The 14,204-nt window shown below is 35.6% G+C and overlaps 1 protein-coding gene across 1 annotated transcript; it reads right to left on the reverse strand.

The window, feature by feature from the left end:
• Positions 1-1,354: 1,354 nt before the first annotated feature.
• Positions 1,355-12,301, reverse strand: LOC123766783 (sequestosome-1). The gene is made up of 7 exons (XM_045756156.2): positions 12,019-12,301; positions 10,418-10,612; positions 9,542-9,691; positions 7,500-7,675; positions 5,533-6,415; positions 4,070-4,501; positions 1,355-3,363 (listed from the first exon to the last, which is right to left on the reverse strand). Exons 2-7 carry the CDS (start codon positions 10,590-10,592, stop codon positions 3,224-3,226), a joined length of 1,956 nt encoding a protein of 651 aa, XP_045612112.2. The 5' UTR covers positions 10,593-10,612; positions 12,019-12,301; the 3' UTR covers positions 1,355-3,223.
• Positions 12,302-14,204: the final 1,903 nt, after the last annotated feature.

Raw genomic sequence — 14,204 nt, forward strand, 5'->3', positions numbered from 1 at the left:
GCTACGATCTTATACCTCCATTTAATATTTATGTTTTATTACTATAGATAGGCCTATGCGTTTTAATACTAAAACCGGTAACGTCTAACCAAATCTTTCTCGTATAAACCTAGCACAACAATTTCTATTTAATTTCCTTAATTTTCAACTTGTGCTCTATTTATTTATGTATTCATTAAGTTCTCTCTTACTCAGTTTTCCACATTCATTTTTTTATTTGAATTCTTGTAAAATCTTTTCACTGTGTGAGTAAACCTTCAGAGATCATGCCTCTTACTTGTATCATTCATATACTTGTGCATGCTTCTTTCAACAAGCAGTTACTCTTGTAGATCCACTATCTACCCTATACCTTGTATATTTATGAAAATATTTTATATATTTATTGGCAATACATAACTTTCATTACATAAATTTTTCAATCCACAGCCATTATAATTTATTCCTAGAGTATCATTGCTACCCATTAGGCCACTCTCATTGTCTATTCCCTCTTATCATTTAGATAATCAATTACATTTATTGTATAACTCACAGGTTTCAACCTAATCTTATTGTTTTGCTTGTCATCACAAAAATCACTGTGTACATGCAATAACAATCACCACCGTTGTTTTTTTTAATTAGATTTCACACACAAACTCCTATTCTTATATATTTATTCCATTCCACTCATCTTTCTCATATAAACCTAGCACATTGATATTTGTTGTAATTTCCTCAATTCCCACCTTGTGCTCTTTATTCATCTTGCAATCCACATTATTCAGGCCTAGGCATTTATGGGCCTCAGAGTCAAGGCTATTTTACACCTTTAATTTGAAGACAGAATTCCCTACAACATAAGGGATGCAAAATAAGCCATTATAAAAAAAACACTAAGCCAGTATGTCTCTATAGCAGTTTACTGGTACAGAATATTCACAAGTTCCTAAATATTATTCAGGATGCCAATAGAGCAAAAACACCCAAGATAGTTAAATGAGCCAAATTCACTAAGGCTGTTTTGGGGGTACTTGCAGTGTATAGGAAACATAGGAATTTTTTTTATCTAAATGTAGAGCTAATTGCACCATAAAGTGGTCAGCAATTTGGTACATGAAAGTGAAATCCAAGAGTGAAGTGCTGACCAACATGTAATTTTTATGTGAAATTCATTATGAACTAAAGATGCCGTCTTTTAATCCAGAATTTGTACACCATTTGATTAAATAAATGTGTGTGTGTGTGGCACATAAGTGTGCATTAACATACCAGTTCACTAAATTTACATAAATCATTACAATTATATCTAAAAACAAAAACTCTTGTATGGAAACATTGCATTGTAGTGTAGGAATTAAAAAAGAAAACATACTATAATACTTTTATTCCATTTCATTGGTTATACAGTAACATCATTCCAATTCCAGAAAAATCATTTGAAAATTTTACTTGGTTTGTACCACATAATACACAAATTATACCACCATTAAATATGTGCTAACCCATGCAAATATATTATTACTTTGAGAAAAGTAATTAATTGCATCTATTTATGCAATGCACACATTCTCTCTTCACTACCCAATAATTGAAAAAATAAAACATTATTTTCCAAATCAGAAAAGAAATTTAAGGAATATAATAAGAACCAACATATAGCAAAGAACTCCATAATGAACTTCAAAATAGCAAAGAACTATATAATAAACAAATATCCATGTTCATCATACAAATGTCTGCTTCAACCACCAGCGGCAAGTTAAAATAAGCGAACTTGTTGTAGCATTACCAATGCACCGCTGAGTTTCAGATAGAGCTTTTTAGGCTCTGTGAATGAGATGTGTCAGCATTGCTCATCAAATCATAATTATAGCGCAGTATTCATTAAAATATGATATTAACATACTGTATGCAAAATACATGGTTATTTTATTATTTGCTTTTAACTAGTATGTGATGCTCCATTTCATAATTGTTAAAAACGTCATTGTCATTATTTGATCTTGGAGCAAATAATGGAGTAGGGTTTAGTATTCCCTGGCTAGCAAAACCAGACAAGACTTGTTTAGACTTTTTATTTTAAAGCCAGCAATAAGATATGAATCTCAGGATTCTCAAGTATAAATTAAAACATATTTAAGTATACTTTATAATATACTACATATTTGATAATGTATGTATATACATTATTTTTATATGCATACACACATTTGGGAGAGGAAGGGGCCAATAAAAAAAATCATTAAATACTTAAAGTATGCCATTATATATTTCTTAATAAGAGCTTCATCTACTTAGGCAAAAATATATTGTGCAGAGTGCATTTCCAAATAACTATCCAAGTCATAAAATATGCTCACTGCTACAGGTCACACAGTAGTAATACATAACTATGTATTTCTTTCATGCAATCTCACACTAGATAAATATTTGGTACAGAACTATGGAGAATATATCTAGTGCTTTTAAAATACCAGAGCAAAAAATATACTGTACCCTTTCTACATTAACATATCTTACACTTTTGGAATAGATTATACAACAATTCTTAGGAAATGGATTATACATCATGATTATATATAAACAACATACAGCAACTGATTACAGGGAAAACTTGTACCTGTGCTCACTAAAGTCTTCTGCTACACAAACTTCCATCAATAGATTATATATCAAAAGTCCTTCCTATATGAAACACTAATTCAACATGTGAATTAGAACCCAATTTCAAAGAATGGTAATTCTTTCAATATGTCAACATCAACATCATATTTCAGTTTTGCAATGGAATTTAGTGTTAAAAGGAATTTCAAGGTCTGCATCAACCACTTTGTAATGATATACATTAAAAAATAAATAATAGTACTTTAACATAAATGTATATCCAACAGTCTTAAACAAAAACTGATCATTTATTCAACTCAAAAACATAAAATTCTATATAAATTAAATAGCAATTTCAGCTTTCCACTTCATTCTCCACTAAAGGAGTGACATAGTAAGTCCTTTCATTTTTCAATGTCTGGTTGTACTGTTCTGGTGAGATGGGTCAACAGGAAGATATAGCAAGAGTTAAAGAAGAACAATATCCGATGCAGAGAAAGGTTATACAGTAGGCTACCCTACTTAACCATGCAACCTTTTAAACGATTATGACATCAGTAAATGCAAACTATGAAAATTCCTTACAACAGTTATTTTTTCTGCCTCTCAGAAAATTGTCACTTTTGACAGAGATTTACTTATGAACTGGCTGAAGCAGGTCAAGCACCTGGTTGATATCCCCTTGCTTTATCTCTAAAAGGTTGGTGAGCCAGCCACCATCATTGCTATAGCCCATAGACTGCATCTGCTCCAGGGCACGCTGAATGACAGGATCTGCAGAGGAAATGTCATATACTGTATTATTGTACTGTTCATATTTAATGCTGCAAAGTATTATTTGACATTGCTATAAATTTGCAACATTCAGTTGGCAATAGAACCAGAAAAGAACATTCCATTCCATAGTACAGTGACTAAAACCAAACTTGTGTAATCTAAATGGGAGTTCAACACGGTAAAGACAAAGCTAAAGAATAAAATTAAAATGAGTCATTATATTGCTAACTTTGTTAGTTAAGATTAGCAGAATCTTATTTGCCTTTTTCTATACATTTATACATTGATTCTTTTGACTTGAAAGTCCACTTGATGCTAATATGCAAAAAATGTAACTGCATAAAACACAAGATCAGAAATTAGTAATCGAGTGTCGCACACTAAAATGATGCTCTGGTTCTGGTTGTGCGAACCTCATATCCCAACTTGCATACAGGTGAACAAATCCACTGCACATTATGAAAGTGGGTCTTAATAATAATAATAAAAAAAAAAGCGGAAGTCTAAATCTGTATGCTCTGGACTCTCATAGAGAAAAAGAAATTATGCTTCAACTTATCTATATTACATTTTCCACTGATGGGGAAAACATGTAATAAGTAAGGTTTACATTAGAAAGTTGGTAACATTCACAACAAAAATAGCTTAAAAAATTATCAACTTACTTAACTTGTAAACACAAAAATCAATGTCAGTTACTTACTTGGATGGGCCTCAACCATACTCAGATCTGGGTAGGCAACTCTCCTTTCAGTAGGTGGTGACTTAGATTTGACAGCACCCTGGGAAACTGAATTAGCATCTTGGTTCACTAGGGTCCAGTCCTCTATGTCTGAAGATGAATGCTCAGCTTCCATCTGCTCTCCTGAGTTCTGGCTTGGTCCTGCTTGAGGGCTACAGACTTCCATAACATCTGCTACACCAACACTGCCTTCTCGTTGCCTTACAGCATCACTCTGTACTTCCATGTTTGCACTCGTCTCTGATGCCAAAGGCTGTTCAGATGATTCTGGTTCTTTAGGAGGACTTGGAGAAAATGAAGCTGTTGGACTCCTACGACTTTCCACATCATCCTTGCTCAGACTGCAGCGTTGACGAATTCCATTGTGCTCTACAGACACTTCAACGTCGATACCTGGAAAACAAACAAATTAATTCAGGTGAATTTATTCAATTTTACCAGTATCACACTAGGAAAAGAAATGAGAGACTTTTGGCATAAGGCCAAGCACTGTAACCTCATAGGCTAGTCAGCACGTGTAATATATGGTATACAGTATTAGCTTTGAAGCAATTTTTTCTACTGCACATGCTTTACATTAAAACAAAGAATATGTGAATAATGGCTAGATATCATCATCAAATCTTGGAAATAACCAAAATGAAGCTAAGATAAAGAAGCATTAAAATAGGAGGCAGCAGTAACGGCTTGAGGAAAGTATAGAAATCCATCAATGACGAGTTGAAGCAATTTTTCATGATCTGTTTTAAAGGTTCTTCAGTAAGTACTTTTTCAAATTGAGCTATGTTGTAGAGAACCATATTTTTAGGCTAAGTTTAATTAAAAATTGGCTATGTCAATATCAAGAAAAAAAAGTACAGAAATGAATCAAAATGTCTAGACATGATGAGATCCATAGCATAACTAGAGCAAAACTACTAAAATTATTTATCAGAGATTACATGGATATTTAGATAACTTGGTAAATTAGGATAATATTTTTCAATTATCGATATTAATAAATGCAAAGTATTAATTGTATGATGCAACAAATTTTAAGACAAGGTATTGCAGGAACAACACAAAACTAATATAATTTCATTAAGAAAACAGCCCAAGAGTAATTGTGACCATATTGTCATGAAGCAGTGAAGAAACTCATTTTAAAATGCATTGGTTTTGAGCCCATACTGCTGCCTCCTGGATCCCATTTTAACCATCTACAACAAAATTACTTGTGAATGAAAGAGCATGTGTAACACTAAGCCAGTACCATTAATGTCAAAGTACCCATTAATTAATTACTAAGTCATATTACTTTCCTCACAATAATGCATTTTTGAGTGACCACCTATAATGACCACCTAAAATGAAATGACAGAGATATGTTGATGAACCAATGGTGAAGGTAATTAATATTAGCCCACTAAGATCATTCCACTCACCCATAGGGTCCAACATTGCTGCAACAGTTTCTCCAACATTTTTCAGGTACTCTTCTCCAGCAGTTTGATTAGCATCCTTGTTTGTATCTTTCTGTTGCTGATCATCATCTCCCACGGGCTTGCTGGATTTTGGTTGCTGGGTATCTCCATTAGAACTTGAAGATGAAGAGGATGAGGAAGAAGAACTAGCAGTAGCAGTTTTTACATGGCCAGGTCCCTGGTGGCCAGTCCAAGCTGTCCAGATGCCACGCATTACATTGGCAACATGTTCTGAAGCCATCTGTGAAGCAAACTCTTGGGCATGCTGTGCAGCCTCTTCTGCCATTTTCTGAGCATCCTCAGCTATTTTTTGAGCATCTTCTGCCATATGCTGGGGACTGCATTCTCCAGTCATGAAAGGGCATCCATTTGCCCAGGGAAATTCAGAGTGCATATTGCTATTCATATTTCCTTGTTGTTGACTCTGTTGTTGTTGTTGCTGCTGCTGATGCTGCTGTTGATGCTGCTGCTGGTGTTGTTGATGATGATGACGATGATGCTGTTGGTGGTGGTGTTGGTGCTGCTGTCCAAAGCCAGTGCCCATAGACTGACTTTGTTCACAGCCTCCTCCAGTTTTTCCACCCCAATTTCTGCCCCACCATCCTGCCCATCCTCCAGGTCCCCTGGCTCCACATCCTCTCCTATGGCCAAAGCGACCTCCACGACCACCCCAACTGCTCCAGGCACCGGCACCTGCTCCGGCACCGGCACCAGCACCTGTTCCTGCACCAGATGTAGAACTTGAGGTAAAGCACGTCGGGCCAGTGCCACCGCTTACTCCAAAATGCGAAGTGAAATTTCCAGGTGAATCTTCAGATTCCCTCCAGAAGAACCAAGGAGATCCCTGAACCAATAAAATATTATATTAGTAATTAAAATAAAAAACAAAGGTACATATGGTTAAATAGCAAGAGCAATCACAAAAAAGTATTACCGATTTCTTATGACAATATATCTAGCAAATCAAACAGTATGAAGTAATTAAAAATTAAATGCCTTTTTATTTTAAATTTATTTCCCTTATCTCTCTCTAATATACTAATATTTTCATATGAAAAAACATAGCCAAGGTTAATAATAATAATAATTACAATACCATGATAGCATGGCAATACTGTATTAACTAAAGAACTCAAAAGCCAATTTATGAGATATTAGATTATAAAAATGGCTACCAGTGGATTACCATGATGAAAATGTGTAAATGAAGGAATTCTCTTACACCATTTTTAGCTTAACACTTTTGGTAGGCAGGGATGGAAATTGCATTCATAAATAACTCTACAGATATCTGGCGGGGACGCATGTTGTGTACAAAATTAACATTTGTTAAAATTTAATTTATTGTTCGATTATTATGGGACTAGTTCTAAAATGCGCGCCTTTCGATTGCGAACAATTTAATATCAAAGTGAACGTGTAGCACAAAAATCGAGGTCAGAACACTGGAAAAGTACACATATTTTAGTGTGGGTGCACGCTCACGGGAAACGCCAGGCCGACCTTGGGGTAGGTCACGTAAAGTGTTAATATATGCAGAAAATTGGCTCCAGCAAAATGTTCCTGGGTTTCCAATTCAAATAGACTACTTGGAGCTTCCCCGATATCAGAGCATTTATGCAGAATGTTTGTTAGACACTATTTAAGCAGATTTAAATTGTAGTGCATTACACAGATGAACCTACTACAAAGTGACAATATATTTGTCTAAAGAAAGAGAAGACCAAGGACTTACATTGTTTAATTTAAATAGGAAAACTCATTGTATAATCATACCAAAGTGATTTAACAACAGATTCCTTCCTTACTGTGAATACTGTACCTAATGCTCTAAACAAATTTCTTGCAACAAAATTATAAAAATTAGTTACAAGCTTGCAATCCCTCTAAAACTGTACAGTGTTTCTACAAACAATTTAGCTCCTTACCTTTGCAAGTGGTTTAGACATGCGCATCATCTTGTGCTCAGCATGTATTCCTTTGACTTCACAGGCACCACACAGGTCATAGTCCTCACAGCTGACACAGCGGTATCGAAACCCACGGACAGGCCCCTCACAGCTATCACAAACTATTCCTTCATGGAGAGGACCCTGCTGATTACCTGAACAAATAAAGATTTAAATAAAGATGGGCTTTATTTTGCCTCCTTTGTTAGTTTCACTCTATTATTGCAGTAAACTTTAAAAGGAAAGAAGGTAGTTGGGATAGGAATGTTACCTACTCAAAAAGTCTAACATTATCTAGATTTCACTACAATCTACTTAAAAATTAACAGTAAATGTAATCTTTTCTTAAACATCCTAGAAGCACTGCCATTTTTTCCAATTCTTTTTCAGTAAAAATCAAAATAAGTTGAAAATAATTGTTTGTCAATGCCGTAAATGCCACAAACACTACAGTAATTTGCATAGAAATACACTGTATAGGAAAGGTAAAGTGTAGTAATTATGAGGAAAAAGCACTAAGATAGAACAACTAGTAGTTTGAAGACATATGAGGACAAGGCCCTGGGATAGGATAGAGGGAAGGAATAGTGCTCAACCACTTGGACAACTGGAGATTAAATGTCAAACTGCAAGAAGTGAAACTGTCACTGTACCAACCAGTACAAGTACCTAGTTGGGTACAGTATAGGAGAGACAAGAAACTTGAAAGCACACTGTTAATCCACTCTTGATCATTTTTGTTCAGCTAATGAAGTAAAAACTCATATGTAACAAAAAATTAATGAGCAATGATATGTAAGTTTAAATCACAAAACAATCATCTCAACACCTACAATGTCGACAACAATGGTGCTAAACTATGATATTAAACAATGCAAGAGACTGCTACTGAAGCACAATTTTGTTTCAATACGTACTATATACAGTACTGAGCTTTCTGAAAACTACAAGCCTTTTTTATAGCACACATGTACATGTAACACATGATTATCAACTAAAAAGACCCATTCACATAAAAGAAGAGAATGTTGAATTGTACATTTAGCATTTAAAATTGTATTACAATGTATTTAAACACTTATGGTAACCACAAAGAATTATAACTATACTGTATACTGTATTTTAGAGTGGAAAGGATGTGTGTTTTTGGTTCACCACCAACTTAATATATATTACATTTACATGCACAAAATCACATACAGTACAGTATATCCATACAATATCACTGAAAATCGCTATCAATAAATGTACAATGAAACATGCTTATATAATACAAAATATAATAAAAAAATATCCAAGTAAATTAGGTGGGCCTGATATGCCAGAAATATGAAAATTTTTGTGAACCATATACAGTATTTGTTAAATGTTCTAAGAGTCGGTAAAAGCAAAATCCATCAGAAAGTTGTCTTTCAAGACTTGCAATGGCTTTGGATTGTTTTATGATCATGCTGATGATCATTGAAGAAATCCTTGTACTGTTAAAGAGGGTGCAAACCTGTTACGAATGGTCCACATACTGTAGTTTTGACTTTAGTAATCAGTCTCCCAATTTAGAAAGATGGAGATTAATATTAGCAGACAGGTCATCATGACGTACAATGTCCTTCTCACCATATAGAAAATTAATCTGACTGATAACTCCTCTGGCACCATTATGAGGTCACCGAAGTAAAAAAAAAAACATGACATTCATCTTTCGGATAGATTTACAATTTCGATTCGATTCCGTAACAGAAAACATGGTACTGAAGGGGATAAAAGACTGGCATAAAGAATCACAATCACAGATTTTGTCTCCTAGAAGATGGATTATTTTTAGCCTGCCACCTGTCCTTTGCCCATAAAAAGAAGCAAAATCACATTAGGCTGTCACTCCAAGTCATTAGAGCTTATATTCTATCACCACAGAAAGAGTTACAAAGGGGTAGAAAGCATCACAGTTTATACATAAACAAAACAGTTGTTCAGGCAACCAGTAAGATAAACCAATCTGAAAAAAACAGACACTTTTAATATACCTGGCACTGAGTTGTTAGGGCCCACATCTGGCCTAGAACCCACAGTAACAGTGATCCGCAAGAGCTGGAGGTTCTGATTGCTCAAGGAGTCAGCGAGGGCCTCCATCAGTTCATCATCCGATGAGATTACAATCAAATCTCCTTCAGCATCTGAAAAAAAAATTAAGTACAATACAGTAAAATGTATTAGAAAAGAAAACAAACTCTGTGTGTATGTCCTCAAGTTTCATTCATCTACACAGACCATCATCACATGATGGTCTGTGTAGATGAATGAGTTAGGTAATCACTTCCTTATCCTACTCAATAAATTTTTAATTTCACTTTAAGAAAATCTTTGACATTCAAATATTCCTGGTACTGAAACTAATAATCAGATTCCAGTACATCCTTATTTCATTATTGATTTTTAGCTCCCCATTTACCACTTAACACTTTAAACATTTGAAGGGAAGGGATTTTTCAGGATAAAGTGCCAAGCCATTAAATCTATATAGCACTGGGAAGGGGTCAGGATAAGGATTTGAGATAGGATGGGGGGGGGGGGGGGGGAGAAATAGTGCCCAACCACTTGGACGGTCGGGGATTGAACACCGACCTGCATGAAGCGAGACCGTTGCTTTACCGTCCAGCCCAAATGGTTGAACTTAAACATTTGAAATTATAAAAATACAATGAATAACTTTACTAACCACTTTCCAACTTCAAACTGAGTATACACACAGATTATTGTAGAGATCTTATGAATGTGTAAGTACTGTACTATATTAAAAATGTCCAACAGTACTGTAGTGAAAACTAAATTAATAAACAGTACTGTAGTAGTAAACAGTGAAAACAATAAAAATTAAAAAAAATGATACACATGCTTCTAACCTTTCCAGGAGATGGTGAATTCCTTGTTTCCTAAAGTAAATACTGAAGCTACTTTCTCTTTCAAGCAACGGAAGTTTGTGGCCAGGTTCTCAGGGAAAGCAAACCTGCGGACTTCCTGCCGGCCGCCACCCACATCCAAGTATACCTTTATACTTAAGCTCCTTTCCTCTGACATGATGACTAATTTTCAAGTTTCTGAAACAAAACCGATTAAATTATAGTGATGTACAGGAAAAAATATATATATCAGTGATCAAAAATATTCCCAGGTTGTAAACAAAATGATACAATGAAAATAAATAGGGCCATTCAAACTAATTAAAACCATTCAAACCAATTCTCCAGTTCTGTACAGCATTCAGACTTCCAGAAACATTAAATTTATAGAATTTTGACTGCATACTGTACATTAAAACATTATAGCAACACACTGTATTAGCATGTCTATTTTCTGCATAAATTCAAATCCAGATCAAATTATTTTCCACTAAAAATTTCAAAATCACATATATTAACATTAACACTTTTTTGAAAATCAGACAATTTTATTTGCATTCTGTATATACATACAGAAATTAGTTCTTCAATAGTTAATGTTAAAACAAATATTAATTTAAATGTTAAGGTAGTATATAATTAGTGACTTTACACTTATCTTGATAATTACTTTACAATTTGTAATTATTTATAATTATATAATTACTGTACTTTAATATTGTCCTTATAATTACTTTGTCAATAATGCACTAATTATTACTCCATTTTAAAAATGAGACTTTTACTTGACCTAAAGATTTTGGATACATTGGAAATGGTCTCATAGGGAACTGTAGAATTTGAATAAAGGCCCAACAACAACAAAAATCACTGACAATTTTGACTAAATTATCTTCTAACAACTGAGCCCATTTCCAACATGAACATGTTCTCGGGTAAGGTGAAGGGGTTCAATGTTTAAATAATTCTACAGTATCAGTTCAATTTGGACAGGAATTATTGCATTTGAAACGAAATGCTGCAGACTGTAAGGACATTCTTTACATGTTTGAGATTTAACTGAGTTAAACCATGTATAAATGCATCTTACATATCAAAATGCATAAATTTTAACATGGGAGCATACACAAATGCTAGTATAATGTGGGTAAACAAATTTTACTTTGCTATCTTTTGAATTTCCATAGTACGTACTGGTATATCAAAAATATAAAAATGGTATATCAAAAATATAAAAATGGTATACCAAAATAATTAATTACTGTAGTACCATTTCTTAAGGTGGACAAATATAGTGTGTTCAAGTCAACCAAAACATTAATACAGTCAAAGTAACCCATATAATTAATAAAGTTCTATACAATATTGATAATAACCGACCTGCAGATATGTGTATAATTTTCCTCCAAAATGCCTTTCAAATTAGTCTTTAGATCTAAGAGTAATCTGCTTCTTGGAACAAAGAAGATACACATGAACAAGTAGCATATTGTGCAAATAAGAACGAGTCTCTATAGTTACACGCCCTTACAAACAGCCACCGTGGGCAAGTGTCCCCCACACAACACTAAGACAGGCGTATGTGACCTGGAGTCACCACTTACCGCGAGTAAGACGAACAATGTCGCAGGAAATCTGTAAAGGCAAGATGTCCGCACCGCTCACCACCAACCACACTAGTACTCTTCACAAACGTGTGTGTCTCCTCCTCGCGCCGCCTTCACCATATATACTCGGCGATGATAAGTGAAATCGAAGCTCGCAGTCGCTGGTAGAGTGTTCGCCGAGGTTCTAGAGTGACGGAGGATGATGACAGAGGGCGACCGTGGCGAGGGTGAGGGCTTGTGTCTGGTGCGTCACACCATCCTCCGTCACCCGCACGCCGCGTTGCCACACGCTTAGTAATCCCTCTTTAATCTCCTCTAGCATCTATTTGCGGAACAATATAAATGTCTGCACCTTATTATTATTTATAAAATAAAGTTTTTTTGTTCAGGGGTCTGCTACATTTAAATTAGCCCAGTTATGTTGTTTGAAATTGCATTTGGAAATTATATGGCAATCCCCTGGATCAGCTGGGCAGCTCTTGTTTACAAACACAGCATCAAATATATCCAAAGTACATTAAAATTATACTTTTAATTCATATCATACGCTAATAATTGAAATCATAAAATAAGTATTTTTAAGTTAATGAAGTCAGCATAATTTGAAACAAATAATGATGCAACTATTTTTTAGAAGAGGTTGTGTTCGCCTCGGCACCAAGCCATCATGACGCGGCATACAACGCGTCGTTGACCTGTTCAAAATGGCATTATATATATATGGCAACCGCAAGAGGTGCGGCCTGTCAATCACTGTATAAACACAGAACATACTCGTCTTGTACTTTGTTCTAGAACGAAAAATAGTTGCAAGATGGTCTGTGAGCTATACTGATGGCCTAGCTTACATTAACCTGTAGGTCGATATAGGGCTTCATATCTGGCCAGGTCCGGGTCAAACTTACCGTCATCATATTGCGCAATGTTCGGTAGCCGCCCTGGTGTAACACATTAATATACAATGAAGTTACGATAATCATAATAATTTACTTACAATACTTACAATAATGAGACAGTTGACTCAAGTCCCGGTCATCTATTTGCTGCTAGGTGAGCAGAGGCAGTAGGTGATAGAATGTGAGCCCAACCGATTTTGTCCCGTATGGGATTCGAATTCGGGGTTCCCAACGGAGAGTCAAAAACGAGTCAAATTGTCCTACCGATAACCAATTTACAAGAGAATATGTCTGTCAAAAGTTGGAGGACAGACGCGTAAGGTTAGCCACACTCAAATTTGCAGGAGGAATGGTCTGGGGTACGGAACTGACATAGGCTGATTGGGGTCGGCCTACATTACATTCCTTATGAAATATTAGCATTTACACGAGACCCTTTCCCAGACGATTTTTAATGAATATTTGTTGTTTGTTTCCATTTGTTTCCACCTCCACCAGTGATCGAACCCGGAACCTTAGGACTTCGAATCCCGAAAGCTGTCCACTCAGCTGTCAGGTCCAGTACATCGCATATATATATATACGTCAACTCTTTATTCTTTATCCGCCACGAATATCTGAGTCTTCTTATCTTCTGTACTGTATTATAGAGTCGACGTTTTAACACACTGCAATGTAATGTTATCTTGGGGAGCCGGTCGGCCGAACGGACAGCACGTTGGACTTGTGATCCTGGGTTCGATCCCGGGCGCCGGCGAGAAACAATGGGCAGAGTTTCTTTCACCCTATGCCCCTGTTACCTAGCAGTAAAATAGGTACCTGGGTGTTAGTCAGCTGTCACGGGCTGCTTCCTGAGGGTGGAGGCCTGGTCGAGGACCGGGCCGCGGGGACACTAAAGCCCCGAAATCATCTCAAGATAACCTCTCTCACTTTATAATATAAAACTATATATTATATTTCCAATTATTAATAACTTTTATACTAGCAACGAGTATATAGGCAATAATAACGCTTGGTGAAGCTTACTAAAACGTTGTATCCAGAGACTAGTAGAATGTTCCATGAGTGACGGGGCAGAAATGTCGCCCGCACCACTCTCGCATCTTATTTATCTTTTACAATTTTGGCCAGTTAGGATTAGTTTAGTGAGCAGCGCAATGACCCCGGCGCCACACACGACAGCGACTACAACCAGTTAGATAATTATCAGGAGAAAGCAATAACCCCTTATGACATTATAGCAGTTGGAAGGGATAAGGATTTAGGATAGAACGGAGGAAAGAGATG

This window comes from Procambarus clarkii, chromosome 60 (genome assembly GCF_040958095.1).
Source record: "Procambarus clarkii isolate CNS0578487 chromosome 60, FALCON_Pclarkii_2.0, whole genome shotgun sequence".
In the NCBI taxonomy this organism is placed as follows: Eukaryota; Metazoa; Arthropoda; class Malacostraca; order Decapoda; family Cambaridae; genus Procambarus; species Procambarus clarkii.